The 27,870-nt window shown below is 40.3% G+C and overlaps 2 protein-coding genes across 4 annotated transcripts in view; one reads left to right on the top strand and one right to left on the bottom strand.

Annotated features, from left to right (window-relative positions):
* LOC108107938 (ras guanine nucleotide exchange factor B) overlaps positions 1-25,178 on the top strand; it is a 43,116-nt gene extending 17,938 nt beyond the window's left edge. For 2 of the 3 annotated variants that reach the window (XM_017215769.2, XM_017215767.2), the window contains exons 3-6: positions 19,332-19,415; positions 19,502-19,706; positions 21,059-22,218; positions 22,274-25,178. In XM_017215769.2, the coding sequence (XP_017071258.1) occupies positions 19,332-19,415; positions 19,502-19,706; positions 21,059-22,218; positions 22,274-23,545 (2,721 nt within the window). In that variant the 3' untranslated portion in view covers positions 23,546-25,178. The remainder of the gene's footprint in view (positions 1-19,331; positions 19,416-19,501; positions 19,707-21,058; positions 22,219-22,273) is intronic. The other variant, XM_017215768.2, reaches the window with a different exon arrangement.
* A 939-nt stretch (positions 25,179-26,117) lies between these two features.
* LOC108107939 (20-hydroxyecdysone protein) lies at positions 26,118-27,850 on the bottom strand. Its single transcript, XM_017215770.2, has one exon. The coding sequence runs from the start codon at positions 27,740-27,742 to the stop codon at positions 26,330-26,332; it is 1,413 nt and encodes a 470-aa protein (XP_017071259.1). The 5' UTR covers positions 27,743-27,850; the 3' UTR covers positions 26,118-26,329.
* Positions 27,851-27,870: the final 20 nt, after the last annotated feature.

Below are 27,870 nucleotides of genomic sequence, written 5' to 3' on the forward strand. Positions count from 1 at the left end.
TAAACCTGTTGTCAATGAAGTCATATTTGATGATTGCTCACAGCTATTGAGAAATCATGAATTAAAAAGCTTTTAAAATGCTTTAAAATTGATTTTTACAATCTATAAAAACCAGTTATGACGTAAAATAGTTTCAGTGGTTTTTTCTAACGTAAGTTAAGAAGTATTACAGATCTCTTAGCATTTTTAAATTTTATTAGCACTATAAAAGTAACCTTCAAAGCTGTCTATACTATCTCAAGATCCCACATTAACCCTAGAAAGCTTTTTCTTACCAAATTCACTTAGCTAGATCCCAGCAGTTAGACTAAAAGTGCCGACTTCCTCGACTTCATTCTATGACAATTTTCCAATCCAAAAAACCCGGCAGCCCAAACAGCTTAAAGTGGATTTCCGATTTGGCCAAGTCCAAGTCTGGAATATAACAGCTGCCACAACCAGTTGAAGCCCCCAAAATCCCTTCCCCTCCACCCCCTCTTGGATTTCAGTGCAACCAACTAATTGGCCGCCAAGTTCTGAGAGGAAACGCAAACACACTTAAGTCTGGCTCTGAATTTGGGGTGTTTTTCCTTTTTTCTCTTTTTTGTTGTTGGTGGGGGAGGTAGACCACTGGAACTTTAAGCTTTTGGGGGGGTGGTAGGTAGGAGGTTGTTAAAGTCTAAACAAATGAAAGGCGGCAAAGCGTTAAAAACTCAGAGTTGCACTTCTACTTACGACAACTTTCCACGCCCCTTTTGTAGTTTTCGTAGTGTGGGAAAAACTAGAAAACTTTTCCAATTCAGTTTTGTTTTTTCCATGCTGCGAAAAATACGAATATCTGCTCGGGAAAAAGTTTTCAATTAACGCAAAACAGTAAAAATGCACTCGGCGGGAGAGAGAGATATAGAAGAGAGAATATATAGGGAGCTATATCGGAGGGGATGTGCTGGGAAACCTTTTAACGAAGGTGTCCTGCGGGTGTCCTTCGTGTTTTAGGTGAGGTGTTTGCGCAAAGCGATAGACCATGTTGCAAACAATTAGTGGGACATTGCCCAAAGAGAAGCACTGAGGGAAAAGTTGAAAGGTGATTAAATTATTAAGGAAATGTTGATATAATAGAAAGCGGCAATAAGTATATGTGATGCTCAAGTTAGAGTTTTTCCCAAAAACCAAAAGAATCCTTTAAAGACATTCTCTGGATTAAAATCTTCTTAGATTACGTAAATGGCCATATTTCCATTTTGGCCAAGTGCAAGCAAACAAGGAGGTTGAAATGAGCAGACGAGGAAGTGAAATTGAGGAGGTGCTACAGCTGCAACTGCTTTATTAACTTGTTTTTTTGCCCGGCATTGTTGTTCTCCCCGTCGCTTTTCCTAGCTGCGTCGAGTGTTTGCGCAAATTAATACTTAAAAAGCATTTCCACCTCTTCAAAAGTTGCGCAGTTTCTGTTACGTTCCGCTTGACTTTGCTTTGTTTTTCTGTTGCCGTTTTTGTGCAGCGTTTTATTTTTGTCCTGGCAGGCACTTTTTATTTTTATTTTCATTTTTCCTCTCTTTTTCTCGTTGTATTTCTCAAGGAGGCGCCGGCAAGTATGCAATGCTTTTTAAGCGGTTTTTGGACCCGTTTGAAGGATCCAACGATGTTTTCAAGGGGTTTTGTCACACACAAGTGGCGGGACTTGCGTTTTGATTGCTCGATGAAATCCAAAGTGGCGAGGGGAAGGGGATCTTTTATTGGTGATCAAAAATAATTGAGCTTTTGTGTTGAGTGCTTAGAAATTTATGACAAATTTCAAGGACCAGAAGCTTAAGCTTTAAGCCATCAATCCATGATATTTTTTAAGGCACAAGCAATATAATATTTCCTTAATATATTTGCAAGTTTTAAAGCTAAAACTTTCAAAGTTTCTGTTTAAGTTCCGTCTACTTTAGCCATCCACAGTTTTCAGATCATTTTTCATTTTGCAACTTTTTTCCCGGTCTGTTTGCTTGCAAGTCTACGAATTTTTGAAGTCAACGAATCAGACGAGACAGAAATGCAGATAGTGAGTTTGGGTTTCGGGTGGTTCAGCAGTGGAAACAACAATGTCAATAACCTTTTTGCCAGTTTTCGTTCAGTCCGTGGCTCAGCTCTCTCTCTCTTCCTGTCACTTCCTCGCATTCCGGCTGATAAAAAATCAGCACTTGGTCATGGACTGTCGCTGCGTCACGTGCCTGACTGCGGATCTCCCGATGCCATTTACCTTCTGGCTACCTACATTTTCAGTCCCTCCCCCTTTTGCGCCCCCCCCTTTAGCATGCTCCCCCATCTGTTTTGGCCATGGTTCGTTAATCTGACAGTGGCTTTTTGCATGATAGCTCGGCATTTCCGTTGCAAAACACTTAGTCGCATACTCGCCCGATGCTTCAGTTTCAGCTCATGGTCCTGGTCTTTCCCTCTTCTCCCTCCCATGAAAGCTATCCCCTCCCGCAAATACCCCCTCAACATGAATGTGTCCTGTAATCCTCCCAGGGCCATCATGCTTCATTGTTGTTGCCTGTTATTATTGTTTACCGCTCTTACGGGAAAATGCTGGCTGAAAAGCTGGAAGCAAAGTACTACAGAGGAAGAAATAGACAAATTGTAGGTAGATATAATCTGCCTTGGTCATTAATATCCTGGCCAGTTATCAATGTTACCAGATCAATATTGGGAAATTGGTTTGTTTTTATTTGACAAATAGAAAAGTAACTAACTAATAATTGATGAAGATGTTGAGTTAGTTAATGTGTTGTTGTTGGAACTTAAGGAAAGGAAAATGTTTTTATGAAATCGAAACATAATTAAAATTGTATTATACTTACACATTACTTATGTTAATAACTCATTTCCCACTGTGCATTGCATATTATGCTGTTTCCCTTTATGCCTTTAAACCTAGCCTACCCCCTCCTGCCCTCCTGCCTTGACTATCTATCTCCCTGGCTCTTTCTGCGGCTTGGTTCGAATATTTTAAATCGCTTGCCAGGAGGCAGGAGACAACAATAACAACAACAACACCATCGTTAGCCACGCCCTCCTTTTGTAATTCCCACTTGCATTAAATGCCGAGCAAATGTAAATATGCTCAGGGGCTGCCACCATCCCTTTTACACACACACACACGCACACACACAGATGTGTTTGTCCCTTTCACTTCCGCACAGAGTCCCTGTCCCTGTCCCAGTCGCAGTCCCTGTCCCAATGCGTCGCCTTCGTTGCAACTGGAGCAGATAAAATGCAGCAGGAGTTCACGTGGCGAACTATGAAACGATTCCCAATTCCCGCTGGCCTCATCTCTGCGCCAGAGTCTCAATTCCCTGTCCCTTTTCCACAATGCTTTCCCTCTGCCTTGCATTTCCCATCTCCGGCTTTCCCTGTTTGGTAATGACGCGCTTGTGGTTTGCCTTCTGGTCTGGCTGCTGTGCACGGCTTCTGTTCGGGAAGCCCTCAGCTCTGGACCTCTGCAAACGTGTGTGTAATTAATGTTTTTCACTTAAAACACTGAGAGAAATGGGGAAATCTTCAGTGCGAATGAGAAAAGGAAACTTTTGGAAAGTTTTCTTAGCCAAGTTGGGCGCCAATTTTAAGTTCATCAGGCGAAAATTATATTTTAAATAAAATTTAATTACCCATTTTCTCTCTCTGTACAACGCACTTTACTTCTTTCCGGCTGCCATAGGGATTTTCCCCTGTTGCATGCCCCATTTTGTTGTCCAACAGACCGGTGCAACATGCCGTATAAGCGATTGTATTGTAGGCCTTGTTTATCGGCTGATAAGCAGGGCCCAAGAAAGTATATATTGTCTAGCATCTAGCATACACAGGTCCCCCGCCCCCAAAGGACCTCGCCATCTGCGTCTCCTTGGGCTTTTGTGTAACTGTGTGAGTGCGCTTAATTCCTTAAAAGTTATTTACATATTTGCCTAATGTGGCATCCCCACTAAGCACTCAGCCAGCCGGCTTAGGTGGGTGAGTGGCTGGGTGGTTGGGTGGTGGTGCTTTTTGCGGTTTAGTGTGCTGAGTTGGCTTGCCAGTTGGCAGTTGGTTAGTGGGCTTGTTTGGGTTGTTCGGCTGTTGGCCGAACTGATGAAATTGCTTTTTGGCCCCAAAAACCCAATCTGTCTGTGATTTAACCGACAATAAGCCGAATCAAATAATAGAAATTCCGTAGTGATTAAATTATCAAATGTTTTAAGTGGGTCCAGGCCTGAAGTTGGTAATGAGATAGAGTCTTGGGGCATCAAGATATTTAATGAAATTTCGGAAAGGATTAGAGCAGAGCTAGCTGAGGAAATGAGAGGCTAAAAGAATGGAGCTTATTAAATATTTAAGAAGGAATTTGGCCAGCTAATAGACCATTATGAATTTATATTAGCTTTTCAAGGATTTCATTTAAGGGAGATTCAAGTTTGAAATGTATAAAATAGTTTTGTTGATTTCTGCCTTTACATGAACTGAATTTTAATGAAATATTTCTACAAATTGTTAGCTGCAGTCAACATCTATGATTACTTTGCATGTGAAAACATTTGGCTTTCAATTAAACTGGCATAAAATCCATTGTTGTATTCCATAAAACGTTCAGTTTTAATTTCAAAAAAGACCGTAAAAATATAAGGGCTGGATTTTCATATTTCGTGCAACACTTGATCTCTGACCTGCCACCTACTCCCCCCCGCTAGCCCATAAAGAATATGCGAAAATCAGGCATTCAATCAACGGACATCGCAGCCGCCTCTATAAATCCCCCGTGCATATCCCCTATAATACCCATAACTATACGTTATCTGCGAGTGAATGCAAAAGTAAACAATTCGGAATTCCTTTCCACTTCATCCTGTGCTGCCCACAAGCATTTTTCCAGTTCGTTTTGCGTGTTCGGTTTTTTTAATTTCCCCGCACAAACAATGCCAATGGTTCCGGGTGCATGTGAAATGAACCAAAACAACGACAGTGGCAATAGCAGTAGCAATGGCAGCACACGACCGGAAAATATGCGGCCAAAATGCACGTAGACCGTAGAGCAAACCCGTAAACCGTAAACCGTAAAACACACGGAACACCAAACTGAAAGTTGAAACGCTCCAAAACGGAAAAACGGAAAACACGGCCAACAAGAACAAGGTAGAAATGAACAAAAATAAAAAATTGTTTCATATTACAGCAATAACAGTGCGGAAAAATCAGAGCCGAGTTTTCAGTCATGATAGGAATCCGTTTTTCCTTTTTTTGCCAAAGGCCCATAAAACCTAAATGCTACTCCCGAAAAAAAGAAAACCCCTAAGCGGTCGCCAGAAATTACCCAAAAAAACACAGGTGCAAAAAGCAGAAGTTTGCCCAAAAAGGTGAAAGGGGCGAAAAGGGGGAAGCATTGGAATAAAAAATGAAAGAAAGAAAGATAGGAAGCCGTAGACACTCACTAAATAGCCAAGGCAACTGGCCAGGCCAGGCCGTGCCAGGCCAGGATGTGCAGGTTTACATTCGACCAAACTTTTGGGGCTATAAATGTCTATTCGGGCGAAGAAAACACAGAAACAGATCCGGCAGATATCCATATATATATATAGCTAAGCCGAAAAAAAAGGAGTAAGTGGGTGTTTGAGGATGGCTAAATTGATGGATACTCCAATGCAGATGGATGGCTTGGATAAATTGCACACATAGTTGGGCATGGACTGATAGGTGCAAAGATATATAGATCAGCGAGCAGATTAATAGATTCTCAGGTGGATTGATAGATAGGAGGTTTAGGAGAAAGGATGAAAGTTTAGTTAAGAAGTTAAATTTAAACACCAAATTTTCCTTTAATTTCAGTTTAAGTTTTAACCAATCAAAAAGCAATTAATCAAATAGCAAATTTCACTTTAAATTAATGTTGTTTTTCAATCATATTCCCACATTCAATCTACCTTTCCCAGAGAAACAATAAATTTTCCCATATTTATAGCCATCTCATGCATCTCATCTTACCCAAATATAAACGTTTTCCCACCTCAAGCGCTTAAATTGAAATCCCTCCCCCGTAAAATTTATGTTTATAATTGCTGAAATACAAGATTCATATACGAGTATATATATCTATATATCTATATATATATACAGGAAAATCTCTTTCTCATGCCTTTTCTCTATTTCGGCCTCTTCCTTGGCCATTTAAGTGGCAGACTGTTGCTCGTGCGCCGCGTTTTTGGCCCAAATGGCGGCCTTATATTTTCAGCCTTTCTAACAAATCGATATTTTAAGCATTTTAATGTCTGCGCCAAACGCAAAATGTTGGCGCCAACTTAGGAGCCCCTTTTTTGTTTTTTTTTGGTTTTTCCGTGTCCAGGGTTGAGTGTCCGTGTCCGTAGCCATGTCCATGTCCATGATTGTGGCGCCGTCTATATATACATTTATACACTGCAAAAAGAGTTGTTAAATTTGAATTAAAATTATGGAAAGTAATGAAGAGGAAAAAGTATTCCTCTTTTGAATGTTTCTTTACTGAAACCTTCTTCTTATCAAGATTAAATCTTAAATTAATCTTTATTAATCCTTAACTTTTCCAGTGCACTTTCATAGCTGTTTTAGCCTTAATTGAGCTTCAACCCCAGCGCCGTCTATACATGTGCACCTCATATTTTTTATGCAATTAGCCTTAATTCGGAGAATCAATCATGATAGCAGCTTTACTTACTTTACTCAACTTTGGTCTCTCATTTATTTTTAGTGGCCGGAATTCACATATTAACCCTCTAGGGCCCACAGGGGTGCTATATTTAGTCCTCTATATCGGATTGTGTCCCCTTCTGTGTGTGTGTGTGTGCTAGAGCTTTAGTTTTGAGAGCAATTTAAGCTGAAGTGGGTTGATTTTGAACGGTTACTAGTAGTGGTAGGTAGGTAGGTGAGAGTGTGAGTGAGAGGAGTGGGGGATTTGCATGCCAAAAGCAGAAAATGCTCAAGTGGCTGGAAAGATAAATTAATGTGGCAGGTAGAGAGGAAATGTTCAAGTATACTTTACATAAATGTGGCCAATTTTAGAGCTCAAGATGTAGGCGAACGTTTATCGAGAGGGGAAGAGCTAGAAGATGCCTCTGATATGAGGCAATTATAGATGAGGACATGAGCAAGGTTTTCAAGTGTAATTGAACAAGTGTGGTTAACAGAAATCAAACCCAAACAGCTAATTCACAAAGAACTCTTTTCAATTAGATTTCTGGACACTTTCCCCAAAGCAGATTTCTTACTTTAATGCCTAAACCTTTTGGTTATCATCACCTGTTTTTAGTTTTCCCAAAACTTCTCTCTCTCTCTCTTAAACTCTTAAACTTGTTGAAACTCTTTCAAATCCTGTAACTTCTCCCCTCCCTTCCATAACTCCAAAAAGCCTGCCATATATTTTTATTATTCCTATAACAACAGCACACACACACAGACTGCATAGTGGCTGCGTTTCACAATGAAATCTGAACAATACAAGGCGCCCAAATTTTTGGATGTAAAATCTGTTAAGCAAACAAAATGCCAAAATGAAAAATGGCAAAATCAAAAGCTGTAAATACAAATGCATATATGTCTGTATATATATATATGTATATATCACAGCTTGTGCAGCTATATTCCTGGAATTACATGCAACATTCATTGCGCCCACCGCCCCACTGCCATGTGTCTGGGTTCCTGAGTGGGGTTATGACCAGCTTGGAGTTATGCAATTTTCATTCCAAACTTTTCACCCAGCGCCCTGTGCTCAGCCATTAATGCCAGTGCCAGTGTGGCCATGTGCACAAATGAGTTTTCGGTGCGGACCATTAGTTGGCAGCTTTTTAATTTGCTCGACTCGCCCGGGTGCAGCGATTAAAGCCAAGTGTCAACTGTTGTTAGCATTCACCGCCGTTTGAGTCGATGTGTTGCTGTGGCTGATTGTCCTTCAAATTGGATGGACGAAATTTGTCCATGGGGAGGGAAAGTCAGAGATTGGCAGGGAATTGGGGGAGGAAATGTGTTAATTTGGAGAGACAGAGAAACTCTTTTCGAATAGAATATGTTATTAACTTATGTATAAGTAATAAGTTACTCCTTTAAGTGAGTACTAACGTAAAATCTAGGCTAGAATTATCACAGAAATGGATTATTAGTGTGACCAATACCCTTTAATATATAAAATTTTAGATTAATGTGCCCATACAGATCTAGTTTGATGTATAAACTTTCTTGATTCTTAGTTTTCGAGTACAATGAAAGGTAATTAGTATAGGAACATAAATAGTATCGGTCAGAGGCCACGTATAGATGATAGATAGATAGATATAAACACCTTTTCCCAGCCTTGTTTAATCTTCTAAGCATGCAAACTTGCAGCCCAACTAAGCAGATCTCATCTGCTCACACACAATAGATCTTTAGGCTGATTTGAGTTTTCCCATTAGTAAGGCCCAGACCCCGACCATTTGTCAAGTCCGATGCGTACTATTTGCCATGTAACAACTTTGCAATGGAGGTCGTGACCCGGGGGTATGGTTTCGAGTTCGGTTTCAGGATTTCAGGGATCCAAGACCTGGTAGTCTCGTGTCTCTGCACTTGATGTATGCATATCGAATTGCCCTTAGCGAACTGTAAAAGGAAACTTACCCGGCTGCGGCACGCAAATCAGCAATATATCATTGTGTCTGCCTTTGCGCTCTACACTATACCCATCTCTTTCACTAGAGTTGAGGCTGTCTGTCTCGTTCGCTTTTGTTCTATGCTAAGAGAAGGCTTAAGTGGCATGCAAAAAATTCCCAACGTCTGTCCGTCAGTCAGAAGCCAAAAGCCAAGTGCTGCATTACGGTGAAGTTTCCTTTGGGTTTTTATTCTTTTAGCTTCGCTTCTCCCCCAGCGCTTTTATCACTTTTGTTGTCTCTTAGTTTCTGATTAGTTTCCTTGGGCTCTCCGTGGGGTTATTTATTATCTGGCGCAAAGTGTGGCAATCATTTACATAAATCAATCTTGATGGCCTCTGCCGGCAACGCTCTATAGAATGTCCAAGCGGGTTAAAGTGCCAGTTTTCTGTGCACTTAGGGAAATTTGTGGTGTTAGTTTATGGGCTGAAAAGCAATTTCAATTTGAATTTTAAGGCATTTTTATAATCGTTTATTATAATTCTCTCATCAAATAAGCCTGCGCCTTTTCCTAGTAGCTCCTGCAATCTCTTAAGTAATTGAAATTTCTTTAGGCTTTCTCCTTTCTTTTCTTTTACTCTCAATCTTAATCCCCAATCTTCTTTGCATTTCGTTTGTTTCCGAATCAATGTAAGCTGCTTTGTTTTTCCAAGCAATATTATTCGCTTTTATTTCGCAACCCTACTTATCCTTTATGCATTTACAGTCAAAGGGGGTAAGGGAAGACATTGCGCATACGACGCGTTGCACGTGCGTGTTGTAAAACATTTGTTCGCATTTTTCCGAATTTGTTCGTCTTTCTACGCTTCCATGGCGTAGTCATAAAACTTGTGCAACTGCACAAGATAGGACGCCAAAAAAAAAATGTATATCCAGCTTAACTTTGTTGTTTAGTGTAAAAAGCTTTAGAAGTTGGTGTTGTTGCATTGTTGGTTGTTATTTGTTGGTTGTTGTTCGGTTGCTTCTACTTTTACTTTGTGCACATTATCACTCTCTGCTCTGCTGCTTACCAGGGTGAAAACTTTGTTCGATCTTTTGCCCGCAAAATGGAAAACGTGGAAAACCAAGAGAAAAACCAAAAATAAAAAACGAGAAAATTGTGAGCAAAAAGTTTGCCCGGCACTTTAAGCACTTTGGCAACACATTTGAAACACCTTTGGTTGGTCTTTTAGCAACAACTGGCCCCTCTAAATATATATTTCTATATATATATATAGAAAACCTGCCACCCTCTTCATGTTTTTCCGGGACCCCCATTTTGAGGCTTCAAAGTTTTAACCCCCGAAAATGGCCTTTTTGTGTGTGGTCCTCGTTTTTGGCATAGAATTTTGCACGCTTGAGTGTGTGTGCTATTTCATTTTTGGCCTTTTTTCAAGTGGGCATGGCGGCCTGCTAAATAAATAAATTTGAAATAAATATTAAATAAATAGAGCAGACGACTAGAGCAGACCAGCAGCCAGCAACGAGAGCCAGTCGACCAAAAAGAGTTATGAATTTTGCGTTGCTAAGCTGCCTTGGTTTGTGCAATTTTTATAGATCAATAAGGCTTTTGGTTGGCATTTTTATACGAAAAGATTTATTGTTATATTTTATTTAAAGTTGGAAGAAGAAACTTTTGTATATTTCTTGGGTTATCCTTAAAGTAAACCTTTGCTTACCTTAAATATCTATCAAATGTTAGTTGGAATATTAAAATTAGGAAAAGTCTTTTACCATCTTGAACATTTATCAAACTGTTGCTCTACCTTAACTATTCATTAGTTCGATCAGGGTTTCGTACCTTTCCATTTGATTTATGGCCGCTCGCCGGCTCACTCCCTCGCTCTCGCATTCATCAATTTGGCCAAGTTATTCACACACGCCTCGAATCCTTTTCAGCCATCTCACCATCTCAGCCGTAACCAAACACTCCACACTAATTGCAACTGCTTAACGTTGCTCTCTGGAAACCAAAACCAAAACACTCTGCCTCCTGGCTCCTGCCAGCCCGCCTTCCTTGCCACACAGTTTTCTTTATTGTTTTCCATGCCACGCATTTTCACGGGGTGTTTTCCTACAGGTTTTTTCCCCCTTTTTTTCTGTTCGACACGCAAATAAATTTTCTTTTCCTGTGCAACTTTGGCCCGTGAAGTGACGAAACAAGAAAAAAAACCACAACAAATCACATACAATGTGGCTGCACAGGAAAAACTGAAAACTAAATTAAGGAAAAATATCATCTAGAAGCTGTTTTAATGTGTTTCCCAATTAAAAATTCAATTAAAATTGCTACTTTTTAATATTCCACAAAATAATTATCAAATATCCCAAGGCAGTTTGGTGATTTAATTAAATTTCTGGCTAACTTTCATAAATTTATGATTAATTTTGCTACAAATTTAATGTATTGTAAATAGGCAACTAATTAAAGGCCCTTAGGCTTCTGTCAATCTATGCTTAACTCATTAAATAGACTCATTTCTTCCTGTGTACAATCTTTTTTTGCTAACCCTGCAACACGTGCAGGAATAAATGTAACACTGCGTATACTTAATCCCTGGCTTTCCTTGGGCATTCGTAATTACAGTGATTCCTTCCATTCTCCTTTTGGTATCCCTTTTGCCCCTCTCTTTCTCTCTTTCTCTTGTAAATCATAATTTGTTGTGTTGCTTTCATTGCGAGGTTGCATTGTTTTTGACATTTGGCGCCAACTGGCTGCATGATTCATCGTGATATGTTTTTCCCCGGACTTTCCACCACATTTTCCATGCTCGGCTTGGTCTTTTCAGCATTTTGCACGTTTCGCTTACGCAATGTCGATGGCCTTTTATATATATATGTATTGGGTTCATGTCTGCCATTCCCTTTGATTTTATTTTATTTTTGTTTTTTGATTGAAACGCATTTTTATGGAAAATCTGTTTTTTATCGATCCGTCAATTTAATTTTGATGTGATTCCCACTCTTGTTTGTCCAATGGGTAGCTGAATTATTAAGGGGCATATTGATTGGCGGAAATTGAGGGTCTTTAATGAAAAGTTGATAAAGAAACGATGGGATTTTTGCTTAAGTCTAAATATTTAAAGAATATTTAAGAGTTAATTAGTGAAAGAAACCTTAAACAGGACTGCTAATCAAGAGTTTCGTATAAATTAAGCAATTCATTTAGCTGGCCAAACTTTCTTTTAGGCCATAACACAGTCATTGCCATTAACCTCGCACTCCGTCCACCTTAACTGATTTTCTTGTGTGTGTGTGGATTCTGGCTGGTTGACTGGCAGTGTCCTGGATGGAAGCCTTGATGTCCTTGGCTGCTGCTGCTTTATGGGCCAGCTGTCAGCTGCGTTCGTCTCCGGGCATTTCCACGCTGTGCCTGTCATGCAAATATATTGTCCTTTTTAATTAAAACACAAGCCTCAAATTAGTGCCACACACACACACGGACACTTTTCTTGACCTGAAACCAAAATAAGTTTTCCCACATCTCTGGCTGTTTTCTTTTTTAATGAAGTCACTGGTCTGATGATGTTACAATATTTGGATTTTAGATTGAAAGATTTGATGGCCTTTGGGGCTCTGATGATGATTTTCCACATTTTTCACTCTGATTTCTGCCTTTTCTTGCCAGTGCTAAGGGGGGACATTTTCCTTTTTATTTCGCCAGACACACACTTCGACCCATATAAACATTTTCCTTCGCCCTCCTTGATGTGTGTTTCATGTGTAATTTTGCAGTCGCTCATTAAAAATAATTACATCTGCTTTTGGTAAGAAAAGGAAAAAAGAAACTGAAATGGAAATGGAAAAAAAAAGGAAAATGCAAACCCACAAAAAGAAAATAAAAGGAGGGTAAAAAGAAAAGGTGCAGAAATTCTGGTTTCTCGCCTCGGCATTAACCAGGCAGGCCCCTTGGAAAGGAAATTTAAATAAGAATTCGTCGAACTGGACTTTAAATTTAAATTTCAATATTTTCTCGCACTTTCTTCACTGCTTTGTGGTTGAAATTGTGATAAAGATATTGTCCTTAGCCATAAACATTTGAATAAATCAACAAAAACACTCGCAAGGACACAAAAGATTAGCCTCATCTCCTGGGTTTGACTTGCCGAGAGTCAAGAAGCTGGGAAACTTTCGCTCGTTCGGCCAAGTGGATCTTCGGGTTTGGACTTTCAAATCGAAGCAACATAAAACACAAAATACAAATGCAAACACTACCCATACACACACACACACTTCTACATACATTTATGGCCATTTTCATGATTGACCGACTCGAATGTGTGTGCGAGTGTTTGGATAAGGCTATAGCCATACAGATGCGTTGTGGATATAGGGATATAGTGAGGGTGGCAAACAATAATGTACGACCATGTCCTTCTGTCATTCAGACTGTGCGTGATGAATAAATGATGCGCCCCAAACAAGTTTCAATGATTCTGCTTTAGTTTCGCCCTTTTCCAAAGGACAGTGGCATTTCGATATGGCAGAAAGGTACATTAACTTTGTGAATGGGAATGTGAAAAGTTCGCCACGAACGATTTTGGGTTTAGCCATTGATATACGAGTATGTCTTAGGTTGGCTTTGATTGCATTCTTAAGAAGTTTGGGTCATAAAAGGCATTTACTTGCTACAGTTATTGCATTCCAATACTTGTTTATGGGTTACGTAATTTATTCTACTATGAGAGGTTAAGAACTCGAAGGAATATCTAAAACTTTGATTTTCTTATTTAGTTTTTGGGTAAAAGTTTTTAGTTTCTAACAAGATAATGCATAGCTGCTTAAAGTTACTGCAAGCCAAGTCTTTCTTGCAACTTACCTTATACTAAGCTCCTTATAAAGTACAAAAATACATGTATAATGGCACTTTGGTCCATTGTAATCCCTCTTATGGCTGGGATAACGCCCATTCCAATCATCTTAAGGGTATTTCGGAGAGCCCTTTCGGCCTTCATTAGCTCCATCCCTTTTAATGCTCGCCATGTGTTGCATAATATTTCTCTGGCCGAGAAATAAAAATGTAAATTCTACAAATTTGCCACGCACAAGCGAGCATTAAACCCTTGCCACTGAAAAAGTATATATATACGACGAGTATATGGCAACATCGGGCCAAAGCATAGTGAACCGCCCAATCATCAGTGGGTCCTGATGGTTTTCTGGGCAATTTTATTTGCTTTTGGCAATGTTTCATGGAGAGCCCCTTCTTCCACCTACGCCTCTGTCTGTCTACATTTTGGGGGGGCATTGTGCAAATTCTGTGTATTTAATGCAGTGCCAAAATGTTTGACTTGGCCGGAAAGTGGAGTGTGCAGAGGCCCCTTTATCCCCCAAACACCCCCCTTGTTTTACTCCCTAAATGCCACTTGGCAATGTTTACGCTTATGCTAATTTTTGGGTTCATGTAGGCGAGTGTATTTATGGGGAAATGTTGACATTTCAGCATTTTCTTGCTGTTTGTGCCCAGCAAATTTTGGGCCAACACATGCAGCTCAGTTTTTTCCTGATTATACAAATTTGGATTTGGATTTGGATTGTAGTTGTTGTCCTAGCTGGTAGGTGGAGAGATATGCACCTTCAGATTAATCACATAAATCCGAATGCCAGAATGCAACCAAGCTGAAACTAATTGGGCAGATGCATAAGCAGCAGTGACTAAGCACTGGGAGAAATTTGATAGAATCATTTTTAGGAGATATTTTCAGGATGAAATATGCCTAAATGAGTAATAATTCTAGTTTTCTATAACAAACTACTATTCTAAATCCCTCTAAAAGTTAGTATTACTACACCTTTTGTTCTTAATATTAATCCACTTCCCTAATTAGTTTAGGTAGAGGCTTTTCCCTCAGTGAAACAGCTTCATCTCGACGCTTCCTGCTGCACTAAATGTCCTGACATGAATGACATGCAGATTCACTTAACTCAAATGCCTGTCTCCGTCTATCTGCCAGCTAGTCCATCAGCCCACTCGGTGGTGCAATGGGCCATGGTGGTGCAGCTCTACTCCAGCTCCATCCACAGCCCCAACCCGTGAACCACCTCTTACACTAAACCCTTCTACGCTGGGCTGCTGGCAGGCAAAGCTTTTGAGCAACTAATTAGATTCAGCCGCCCCTGAGCCAAAACCCCTTTTGCAGTTAACTTAATTTACTATGCAATTCTGCTGGCCTTGTTGTTGTTGTTGCTGTCATCTGTGGAAATTAATTTTCTCATAATTTAGTTGGCATTTGCATTTGTGGTTTTGATTTTGCGGTTGGTCGAACTTAAAGACAGCAAAAACCACATTCGCTGCATAAAACAAAAAAACAAAAAAAACTAAAGCATTGAAAATGCAAGGAAAAATGTTAATTAGAGTAGGAAAATTAGCGTGTGGCAGTAGGAAAACTGTGCCACATAATTAACCATAATATTTGTGCACATGCATCGCCAGTTATAGGCTAACATGTACTATATATATGTGGGCCCGGCCTCTATTTGTGTATGTGTCTGTGGGGCGGAAATCTCTCGTGGACCAAATGACACAAACAGAGCTTCAACTTGCTTTTCCTGAGGGGTATTTCCCAACCAAAGGTACAGGGGGAGGAGGTTTAAATGTTTATGCGGGCCTAATCGGAACTGCGTAGTTGTTAATGGAGATGCTGGAGGGATGTATGGGTGTAACTTAAATGGCTAAAACATGTAAGAATAATATTGTCTAATTTGGTTAGTCTGTGTTAAAATATATTCACTATCATAATTTACACTTCTAAAAATAGAAAGTTGCTTAAAAAATAGTCAAATTTTAGTCCTTTCAAAAAGGTTGTCTTGCATTTTCAGTTTTCCTTTTTAAAAACAAGTTTTTAGGTTTTACTTTTATGAACATTTAAGACCTGAAGTCAGGCTATTAAACTCTTTGAGCTATAAAAACGCAACTGTCAGCTAGTTAAACCCAATTTTATGTCAACTTTAAGCGTTGGCCATAAACACTTTAATAGTTTATGACCCCGCTCCAAAATGCAAGGTTTTTCGCATGCTGGCCATTATTTGATTTTACTAATTGCCCCGTCCCGAAAATTCACAGCTAATGTATAATTTGCTGCGGCCCAATTTGATTGTTTTTCCTGGACCATAACGCCATTTATTATTCATTATAAAGCCCGGCACCTCCCAGCTATTTGACAATTTCGCTTGCCATTCATAAACTTGCACCCATGATGTCGCGCCTGTCAGCGAGTTTTATTGCCGAATCAAAAGCCACCGCAAATGGCAAACATACATGCATGTCACCTCCACGGAATTTCCACGCTTCCACCATCCCATTTTCCGTACCTCCTAGAAGCTCTGGTTTTGGCTTGCGGTCAGCTGTTGGTCAGCAAACAAGCGTGAAATTGCACAAAAGCCGTGACGGACTCTAAGCCACCGGAAAAGGGAACCTACGACAAAAATAAAAAACAAAAAAAGAAAAGCAGGCAGGGAAAACTGGTTGTAAGCCGCACAAACAGAGGGACAAAAGGCAATCAGACTTGCGGCCTACGAGTTTGCAAATGCTTTTTCCTTTGCTGTGGAGCATTCCACTCTCGTTTTTCCGCACTTTTCCTGCTTTTTATTGCAGGTTTTCCGCGCGCCTGCAGCCGCAAAGTATGCAATGAATTTTATGTCGCATACAATATTGTAGGGGAATCTGTCGGGTGAATAAATTATATAGAAGGGGTTGTTACTACACGCATAAGGAATATTAAAAAAAAATGCTTAAATTATGCAGATTTCGTTTTTAAATGTAGTGAAATCTGTGAAAAGGTGGTTTCAACTTTGTTACTACAGTGAGCTTAAAAACTAAACACCACAAAATACTCAGATTAATCCTTTATTGACATTTCAGTGTACCTACAGGTCCCTTTTTATTCACCACGAAAAACCTTTTCCCACTCCTCACCTCCCACGTAATTAATCCCGCTTTGATGATGTTTGATTTGGATTCAATGCCAGCAAACATGGCGAGGCTTAGATGAAGTTCGTTTGGGAAAGGGAACATTTTTATGGACTGCTAATTAAATGCATACAATTAGCTTACACACGCTAATGATTCAATTATCTTTATTACTTCCCCGACATGCACTTTGTGCTGCAATCACGCAATGCTAAATATGTGGAGCAGGGAGCCGGGCTTTTAATTAAAACCGATTCGAATCGATGGCCAGTCGTGGCACGTTTTAAATTTAACGCCCGGATCCTTGGAGTCCTTGGAATACACAGTGCTCAGTGCTCAGAGCCTGGGGCACTTCATTAAAGAGTGTAAAGTTGGGAATTTATTTTGCATTTGCCGTGCAACGAACGTGCCGAGGCCAGTTGGGCAAATGGATTTTGAAGGGCTGCCAATGGCAGTTGATGGAATGAAAAAGGGGTTTTCCGGGTGGGCTTGTTTATGGCTGCAGTTGGGGCCACTAAAATGGATTGGAGAGACGAGCATCACCAGCAAAAGAAATAGGTCAATCAAGTTGGCGAAACAGTTAAGGGATCAAAGAAATACGATCGAGGGGAGTTAAAGACAAGTTTTTATCGTTTTACAATTTTATATATGAAAGACTTCCAATTACCGAAAAAATCCTTAACCATAATGTAGCTGACTTTTAGACTTCTTTATAAACTACTTTCTCTTTGAATGCCTTTCCTGTACAATAAATCTATGCCACTAACAAGGCAATTTCAAATCAAAAACTGCAAAGAGGATCAAAAACTTCTTACATTCCAACATTTCCCAAGCCAAAGTTATCACAGAAAATAATCTAAAAATCATAATAAGAAACAACAATCGAGCACAAGGATATAAGCTGTGGTTGTAATCCATCAATCAATTCGGATTGAAAGTGGAATTCCATTTCCCAACACAATAATGCCCTGCTTAAAGAAATTACTTTCACGCTTTGCTCATACTGACAATCAACATTTTCGAGTTCAATCAATGCATCCGCTTATTTAGCTGCCACTTCCACTACCACTTGCCATCGGGCCACTTGCCATTTGCCACGCCCCCCAATGTCCCTAGTGAACGCCTCCGGTTCCCAGTTGGAATTTATTTCATTCCTATTTCATGCAATTTTTATGCATTTTTCTATTTATAAAATTGCTAGCAGCGCAGTGCCCGGAGAGCACACAAAATAATAAAAATGCCAAGGAAGACGTGCAAAAGAAAAATAAGGGAAAATGAACATAAAATGCAAGCGGCGTCATTTCGCAGTTCCTTGCAAGGCTCTCTCACTCGTAATTTCCTATTTTTCCCCGCCGATTTTCCTTGTTTTCTTTGCACTGAGGGAAAATTGGGTTTGAGATGGTTTTAAAAGGGAAGCTAAAAAGTATGCTATAATATTTTGAAGCCGGAAATATCATTATTTAGTGTTCAAAAATCATGATATATTAAAGGTATCCGTACTGAGATACTTATTTATTAATATTTTATAGACAACCGATTTTTTTGCCATGTAATTTTCCCTGTGCTTTTGGTTTTTCCCGCTGTAGTGTGAAAATGCAGCGTGAGAAAACGAACCGAAACGGAGCTGGAAAAATGGTTGGGCGCCGGGCCGTGTAAGTGTTGGTAAACGTGGTGCAAAATGCCGTTACTGCCATCCTGCATTTTCCATTTTCCCCCGAAGCTGTTGTTGTTGTTGTTGCTGCTATTGTTGTTACTGTTGTCGTGTTGTTGTATTTGGGTCACCAATGCAGTTGTAGCTTTTCCGCCCCTCAGTTTCCCCTGTTTTTCTTTGCTGTTGTTGCTTGTTTAACAAGTTCGAGTGCATCGCATTTGTGAAAATTTAAAAAGGCATCTAAAAGTTCCTCCTGAATGTGTTCTGTGTGTGTGTTAGGCCACAAAAATAAAAAGAGGAAAAAATGCACACACACAAAAGCAAAACAGGAGCGAAACTTTTTGAGGCTCTGCCGCTGACACCAAAATGCACAAAAGCAACAGCGAAGCGAACTAAGAAGGCTGTCCTTAGAGGGTTAAGGATATCGGTTACAAAGTATCCTGGAATATTGTATATTTTTCAAGGAGGCTTAATAAAGTTAAAAGGGTGTTAGGCCAATATAGTTTTATGATTTCGAGGATGCTGTTAATAATATATTTTTAAAAAGGTCAATATAAAAAAGGAAAACTAAAAAAAAGGTAGCAATTATGGAGAATTAATATTACATAGTCTTCTTAAGTTTCCATATCATAACCTATCTGGACCTAAAAAATCCTTTTCTAACCCATTACACCCCTTGGCTCGCAGAAATACCCCTTGGAAAAAAGTTTTCCTAACAATGTGTAAAAGGGTTTTTGGGGCAAGGGGCTGTGGGCTGCGGGTTGTGAACTTTCGCAGTGGCAGGAGTCGAGTGAAACAAAACGAACAGCAAACATATTTGACATTTGCATACGAAAAGTGTCAAAAGAAGCAAGAAGCTACACATACAAACTAACCCATGCAAACACACTGCCAACCAACCGCATAAAAACGAAGACACTGAGAGAATTTTATGGAGTTCTTGGCGGAAAATTTAAAAGAAATGAATTCCAGATGTTAGATTCTGATTAATAGGATGATTATTATAATAACGTATTCTTTTGTTAGATCTATCATAACTAACTTTAAGACTAGATACTAACTTTCTACCAGTGTAATCCTGCTCTTTTATGGCACTTCCGTGACACCTTCTTATCTGTGTCCTCTCTCTCTGCTCTCTTTTCTTCCTGCACAGGAACGCTACAAGGCCGACATTAGCCTGGCCATCCAATTGCTGCAGTGCAAGCCGGATAGTTTTGTGTCCCAAAAAGTGTCATCGGTGGGTATATCCAGAGTGGAAAATTGCAACTGAAAAACCTCATCCCATAACACATCCCCCTTCTAAATGAATGCTTTTCTATGCAGCTACCCATTGATATTCAATCGAAGGTGTCGGCGTACATGAGATTGGAGACGAACTCCCATTCCGATTCCGAGTGCAGCAATAGCGGAGTGGGCGTGGCCACCACAGCTTCCTATAAAGTGCTTCCGGCCTCCGATTCGCCGCCACCCTCGGCCTGCCCCTTCCCGCCCACGGCCATGGTGTATTCGATGAGGGGAATCGGTAGGTGTTAGTAGACCATGTTGATCCCTATGATTTTTTCCCATTTCCGTCTGATTTCGTTCATTTTGATTTATTGATTTACGTTTTCTAGGAACCGGATTGAGTCACGAAGACGCCGATAAGTTCACAATTTAATATTGCAAATCTTGATTTAATTTAAGAAACAGTGTTTGGGGTTAAAGGGGGATTTTTTAAATATTTCTTAAATATTATTTTATGCCAATTTATATAAAGAAAAGGTTAGGCTTTCTGAGAGGAAAACAAAAAGTACTTCTAAGAGTTATTTTAATGAATTTTACTTTCTTTTCTTTTCTATTAAAATTGTCGCTTAATTATTATATTAAATTTACAAAATATTTATTACTTACACAGCCTTACTATCCTTTCCGATTTTATTTATTTGATTGGCATTTTTATTCGAAGGACTGCGAAAAGTTTACAATTTGATTTCTGCCTCGTAATTGCATGAATTCCACATCATTGTGCGCTGTATTGGCTTTCACTCCTCTTTGGTTGCTGTTCATTTGCCTTAATTGCCTGCATTTCAATTTAATTTGTATTTATTATTTCAGTTTTTTGTTGCAATTTATTGTTTGCAGTTTTATTTTTGCCATAATTGCAATTTCAAACTGCGGCAAAAATAACTCTTGGTAGCATTTTTTTCGATTCGTTCTCGGAAATATTTACATTTTTGTCCTGTAAACATATTGTTGGCCAACATGCTGCAGAGGCATGATTGTGGCTAAAAACTTTTTGTTGATCAATTTGGGCAATTTCTGTTAGTTTTAATTTATGCATATTTGATGAGGCATATTTTTTGGTTCAAGCCACAGAACGCTTCTGTTGGTAGAGTGTTTAGTTTGACAAAGGCTTTGTTTTAGTAGAAGGAAACTAGTTTGACCTATTAATAGGGGGATGTAAATTTCTTGTGGAAAAAGTTGTATTTGTTGTGAAAAAGGAAAGGTAAAAATTCAAGAGATTTACTTTAAAATAAACTTATTACATTTTAATCATAAATTGAAAGCAAAAATTTATAAATTATTAACAAAAAGTTGCTGCAAATTAGTATCTTAGGGTATTGATTTTAATTTGAATTTTTAAAATCCACAAAAATGTATGAAAATGTTTAGCGTTTAAGCTCGTTTTTAATTTACTAATTTATTTAAAAATATTTAATTTTTAAAATATTTTTAGTTTTATGATTTACTAACCCTCCTTTCCTATAATCCATATCTTTAATAACCTTTAAAAAAATGTATTAAAAAGTTCCCTAAAGCTACGAAAAAATACCAAACAAAAATACCAAAAGATAACACTAAAAAACCCCAACTAATACTCAAATTTCCCTCAAAATACAGATGCCGCCAACGGGAATTCGGCCACTAATCCTCAGCAGCAATCGAATCAAGCCAACAACAACAATATCAGCAACAACACCAAGGACACTATCAACAACAACAACACAAATAACAACAACAACACCACCAACAGCAATGGCAAATGCAACAATCAAACCAACACAAATATTAGCAATAATAATAATGCGAATCAAGCAGCTAATCCCGATATGATATCGCCCACAATAATGGCAAAATTTCTGGAGGCCGAACTGAAGGCCAATGAGGTTAAGCACTGCGATACGTGTCAGTGTAGCAAACAGGATCTCCAGGTCCTGGCAGATGTATCGCGTTCCTATTCGGTGGCCACCCAGACGCCTCATCAATTGCAGCTCCAAGGATCGGGCTTGAACGAGCCACTGACCCAACTTTGTCTCAGATGTCATAGTAATCTCAATTCCCCTTCAAGAACTAACAGTCCATATCTGATGAAGATGGTCAAGTCAAGTGATTCTGTTATCTCAGAGACCAAGAGCTCCGTTTCGGATCTCAACGACATGGACAAGTTGTTCACGCCGGCCAAAAAGGATGATCTGATGGTGAATCCGATATTGGGACACCATCGGCTCTGTGACAGAACCTCTTTGCCCGGTCAGAATGCGGAGTTTGGCAACGGTAAGCTGACTACTTCGACGATGATGTATCCAACTACACATCTGGGGGCCTATGCTGCGGAAAAGTATCTCCTGGAGACGAGTAATCTGGGTCAGCTAAGGAACGGCTATCAAAGGCGGTTTCTGGATGGCGGAGGAACTGCCTTGCAGCTCTTGAACAAATACGAAGCTGGTGCCGTTGGCGTGGTCCAGGATGAACTGGAGGATGAGTCGAGTAAGCCTCTGCTGTCAGGTGTTTCTCAGCCCAGTCTTTTGGAAGCGGAACAGGCTCCTCCACAGCTAACAGTGGCTCCTGTCAAACTGGAGGATGTCTGTGAACCACTGCCCACTAAGCCAGTTGCCCCAGCTGCTCCACCAGGAAATACATCTGCTGCTGCTCCATCAGGAACTCAACTAAAGTCCACCAACTCGGGAAGTGTCCAGAGTCTGTGGAGCAACAAGACCAGCAGTTGCGAGGGGGCCAAAATGTTCGAGACCTTCAACAGGAATCTCATCAAGACGATTAAGGTTTGAACTTATTAATAAATATTATAAAATTACTAAAAAATTCAACATCTTCCAGGCGGAGAATCCCAAATACCGAGGACCGCGTCTGTGCGCCATGCGAATCCAACAGAATGGCCAAAGCAACATCCTGCTGGACAACCTGGAGTCCATAGAAACCTACACGCCAGTGATCTACAAGCGAAGGGAGAAGCTACTGGATGAGGAGCTCAACGACGGCAAGGACATCATTACCAGCAAGGAGAGCAATGCTCAATCGGCAGTAGAAGCCTGGCAAGGACCTGCAGCTCCTCACGAGAATGTTGCCCTTCAACCTGTTCTAGAACCACAAGTCGAAATCCCAGAAGTAGAACAAGCTGAAATCAAGCCCGGAGTATCAACCACAAATCCGGGTGTGAATTCCCCCAAACACTCCGCTAACTCCAGTTCCATCAGCGATGCCATTGACTACCAGGAAAGTGTCCTTCTGAGGCGACAACAGCTCAGCAGAGTGGCGGAATGGGTTCAGCACAATACCCAGCAGTTGGAGCAGAGGAGTCTGCAGCAAGCTCCGCCGACCAGTGACTCGAATTCGGGAACAGAGAGGCAATCCTCGTACTCCACGCTAGATCGTATGGACTCCATATCCATAGAGAAACTGTCCATGGATTCGGGCTATAAAACTACACCCCAACAACTAACCAATGGCTATCCGGAGAAGTCCACAGAGGATTCCCTGTCGCCCAAGACGGATATCACAAGCAATTCCATGCCTGAAAATCCATCGGGAAGTGCTGTGCCACCCAAGAAAATGGAAATGTGCACCACGTACTATAGAAGAACCACCAGATCGGGCTTGCCAGTGGCATATACGACCATTTCAGGTGGCCAAGATGATTCAAGTCCACCAGGAGAATCCACATCCTCCGGTTCCGAGGCTCTCATCTGCCCCGAACAGCCCACGTGTGATATACTAAACTACAAATACTATCCGAATGATACGGACAAGACGCGATCCGTTCAGGCGGAGCTGCACACGACCACCCAGAACGTGGACATAGCTCAGATGGAGTACAATGTGAAGCAGTTTCTGCTCAAGCAAAACGAATGGTCCATGAATGGTGGAGGATCTAGTGGTAAAGGAGCTAATCCTGGCTTGGTAGTCCAAGGATCTGGTGCAGCACGAATGCTGCAGCGCAGGATTTTGGGTCCTGGAGTGGGTGAGCGGGTGAGGATGGCCACTCCGGGCGGAGCTGTGGCCACCAAGGCCACAGTCACAGCCACAGCCACCACCACTGCGACCCAGTCATCCAACATCCTGCCACCCCACAGAACTGAAACGAATTTATAAGCAAACGGGGTCAAGGAGTTCGGAGGAGTTCCACACATCCAAAGCAGAAACCAAACTGTATTCTAGTCTAGTTTTGCTACCTTTAGTTCATATTCTTCTGTCTATATAGATACGATATAGATACGATATAGCAATGCTTAAGTTGGGTGAGGGGCTCTCAAGCAACAACCACACACACACACACACATGCTAATAGCAATGATACTATACATATGTACGATAAATGTAATACTTACACAAGAATCTACGATCTAAGCTAGCTAAAGTTGCTTTGGAGCTATCACTAAGTCGATAATCTGGCTAGTCAGGGGGTGTAAAGGGATCTAAGGCGTTGGTTTGGATTAGTTCTAATATGATTTTATGTCCTGTTAATGCTTTTTTCAATATAAATCAAAGATTCTGATGTAATATCTTATGGTAAAAATCTACATTTTTCTTTCCCCTTACAAGTCTTCCTAGCTCAGATTTCCTTACTTTCTCAAAGCGTCTTCCTTAAAGCTCTGTATTTCCCACTTTCCCTTAAGCCAACGCCATTAATCTAAGCCCTCAGCAATCGCAGCTAAAAACCAAAAGCAAATCTAAGACATATGATATGGTTACTCCTTACGATATAACGGAAACTTATATACAAACTAAAATCGCGTAACTTTTTTGATGTCTGCATGTTAATATAACCCACAAGAATTCGAAAACTTTACCCCAGCAAGAACCTAGGCTACACTGGAAGTATATATATATATATATATATAAATTATATTTATAGGGATATACAGATAATTATGCTATGTACGATTGATATTTGATAAGCGCGTTATATTTTCTAGATTCCGATTGTGCAATATTTTTTGGTAGTGTGAGAAACGAAAACGAATTTTTATTTTTATAAAATGCGACCAAAAAAAAAAAGAAGGAAACCGGAAAAACCAAAACCAAAAACCAGGGGAGAACTTTCTGATCTTTGATTTTGTTTTTGATTTTCTATTTTGAGCATTTTGTCCAGCCGCAAAAGCTTAGCGCTATATAGCAAAGACCCGAACCCGATCGAAGATATATACAAGTATTGTACCTTTTTGCCGGAAAAACAAACTGTACTCATTCCTGCCCATTAGATGACCTTCATATAGAGAACTGTAATCCTCTGCTAAACTGCTAAATCAAAGATATATTAGCCATGCCATATATACACTTACATTCAGAAACAGAATCAGAAACAGACACTAACATAAACACTAACATTAACACTAACACTAACACCACTTGCATTATAAACGTATCTGAACAGACATATGATTGTAATACCCACACACACATATATTTACATCGATATATACATTATCATATATATATATATATATATTCACCTCATACGTGTATACCCGACCCACAAGAACACAAGAACGGCTTCAGAAGAACCAATCCAGATACTTTTCTATGTACTCCCCACATCAATCAAAATTATATATTGAATGCCTCGATATTTACTCGATATTTACACGCATAAACGGCTGCTATCTATATCTATAACTCTATATCTCGATTACTTTACCATGTATACACTGAGCGAAATGCTAAAATGGAAACGCTTTAAGACACTGTTATGTTTGGCCTACTTATATAAACGTTTAATTAGCATAAATTCAACTCTCTCTCTCTCTAGGGAAGGGAAAGCCCCCGAAACTATAATTGCTTATCGAGGGGTCCATATCCTCTGCCTGTTATGCACTTTAACCTACGACACTATCGAACAAATCAAAAGAAAACTCTTATTAAGTTCATGTACCAATCTCGAAAAAGACTTAACTTGGCTAAGTAACTAAATCATTTCTTAGAATCACCATCTCTCAATATCTATCTCTCTCTCTCTGTCTTGCTCCCTCACCTGTAACTCACTGCTCAACGATCAAGTTTTCCAAGCATTACGAATATATATATCAAAAATCTCACAGAAACAATAGAACACTGCCCCAAGTCCCCTTCACTGCCCCCTCCTTCTTCCCACTCAAAAAAACCCCAAGAAACTAACTTTAAGTAGAACCATTCTCCAGCTCAAGAACTCACAAACTTACTTAAGGCAAGCCTAATTAAAAGAAAACCCCCAAAGAAACCTTAGCTAAAGAATAACTAAAACGTGAAAAATTGAAATGCAATTTCAGCAAAAAAAATCGAAATATATATATATAAAACAAAAAAAGAAAAGAAAAACTAGCTTAAATATTTTTGGGCATAAGTTCAACTCCAGCTGCGACATCTAGTTTAAATTGGAAGCCTTCGTTCTCTCGCCTAAGTTCGGAACTTTTCAGATACTTAGCCTTATATGAATGTACATTTACTGCGCGTCTCTCGTCTCGGTTGATGTAAGTTACATCGTGTAACCATTTTTGAGCTATTGAACCACCTTAATGTGAAACAAAAAACAAAACAAAACTAAAACAACATCAAAATAATAAATCAAGAAAATGGAAATAATTCAAATAAATATGAGATAATTTTTGAATAAATTCAAAAACTGTTTTCTTTTTAGGGGAGTTTCTTATCATCTCAAAACCCTTCTCCCATTAATAAACTAATTTCCTTAAGTTATTTATTTTATTTAATGATCGGTTTTCTCTCATTTTATTATAGATAAATTCCTGGGCTGAGTATGAAATAAATAATTTGTTGCGGTGCATGCACTTAGAAAACTAAAGAAGCATTTTCCTTTTTCATTCTCAAAATAAATCGAAAAATCTCTGCGAAAATGGCATCAGTCGGTTGGCTTAGGGTTAACTATACAGTCAAAATCCCTTAAAGAGCCACAGCATCGGTGGCCACTGGCTGGACAGGATCCACGACTTCTCCGCCCTCGCCGGCATCATCGTTGACCACAATAACCTCGTTGGAAGGAACGCCAGCCTCTTCGAAGGAATCGTCGATAGCTTCGCCACTATGACGCACTTCGTTCTCGGATTCCGGGACAAACTCAGCCACCTCATCCTTGGCAGGCTCGATCTTATCATCTACGGCGGGCTTTTCCGGGGCCTGAGTTGGTGCAGCGGCAGCTGGGGCATTCTGTGGACGATTACCACCCAGGAAGTTGATGATTCCCTGGAGAGGATTGGTGCTTTGCTGGGCAGGAGCAGCGGCTGAGGCATTGTTGTTTCCTCCAAAGACATTGTTCACGAACTGCTGAATGGGACCTGGTGGCCGTGGAGTGGTGGACACTGCCTGCTGCTGGCCAGTCAAGCTGGACAAGGTGTTCTGGAACTGATTACCCAAATTGCTGGCGAACTGCTGGATACCCTGGAAGGCCTGAGTGGTGGCATTGACGGCAGTCTGGGCGGCATTCTGGACAGCCTGCTGAGCGGAGGTAATGGCAGCCTGAGGATTCAGGAAGCCAGGAACGGTGGGAGCAGGAGTGGCAGGAGCAGCAGCAGCAGCTGCATCATCCGCTTGGGCCTGAGCTGGAGCAGGAGCAGCAGCAGCTGGTTGAGGCTGGAACTGATTCAGGAACTGACCAATGGGGGAATTCTGGATGAGTTGCTGCACAAAGTTGCCCTGGGTGGTACTCTGCTGGGTGGGAGTGGCCTGGGTGGCTTGACGGACCTGTGGATGGGCAGCATCTTGAGTTTCGGATTGCTCTTGCTCCAAGGGAGAGGGTTCCTCGGCAGGCACAGCCACAGTCTCTTCAGCAGGCAGAGTTTTTAAGATGTTTTGGGCAGGTTCCTCTAGGGGCTTAGTGTCCTCTTTGATCTCTGGAGTTTCCTGTTTGATTTCTTCTTTGATTTCCTGAGGTTGCTCTTTGGCTTCCAGAGATTTCTCCTTGAGCTCCGAGGGCTTCTCCTTGAGCTTCTGGTTGATCTGCTTCTTAATCTGTTCTTCAATCTGTTCCTTAAGCCGCTGCTCTTTCAGCTTTAAGTCTTCTTTAATTTCTGGCTTAATTTCTTCCTTGATTTCTGGCTTAATCTCTTTTGGAACTTCAGGCAGAATCTCCTCCTTAATTTCTGGCTTAAGTTCCTCCTTCAGCTCCTTGGCTTTCTCTTCCTGGACAATAGGTTTGATCTCCTCCAGCTTGGGCTCCTCCTTAACCAAAGACAGGGCCACTGGTGGCTGCTTATCCTCGACAATGGTCACAGGAATATCAACCGCCTCCTTGGGCAAATTCAGCACTCTACCTTGGCTTACAGCCAGGAAAACCAGGATCAACGCAGCAGCCTTCATTTTCCCGATTCAAAAACTATTTTCTCTATATATATATATATATTTTCGATTTCAAGATGCGTTCACTAGCGCCTCACGGCCGCAACTGTTTGAAATTTCTTTAGGCCCAACGCATTTTATACAAACCG

Source organism: Drosophila eugracilis, unplaced genomic scaffold (genome assembly GCF_018153835.1).
Source record: "Drosophila eugracilis isolate 14026-0451.02 unplaced genomic scaffold, ASM1815383v1 contig_2088, whole genome shotgun sequence".
Classification (NCBI taxonomy): Eukaryota; Metazoa; Arthropoda; class Insecta; order Diptera; family Drosophilidae; genus Drosophila; species Drosophila eugracilis.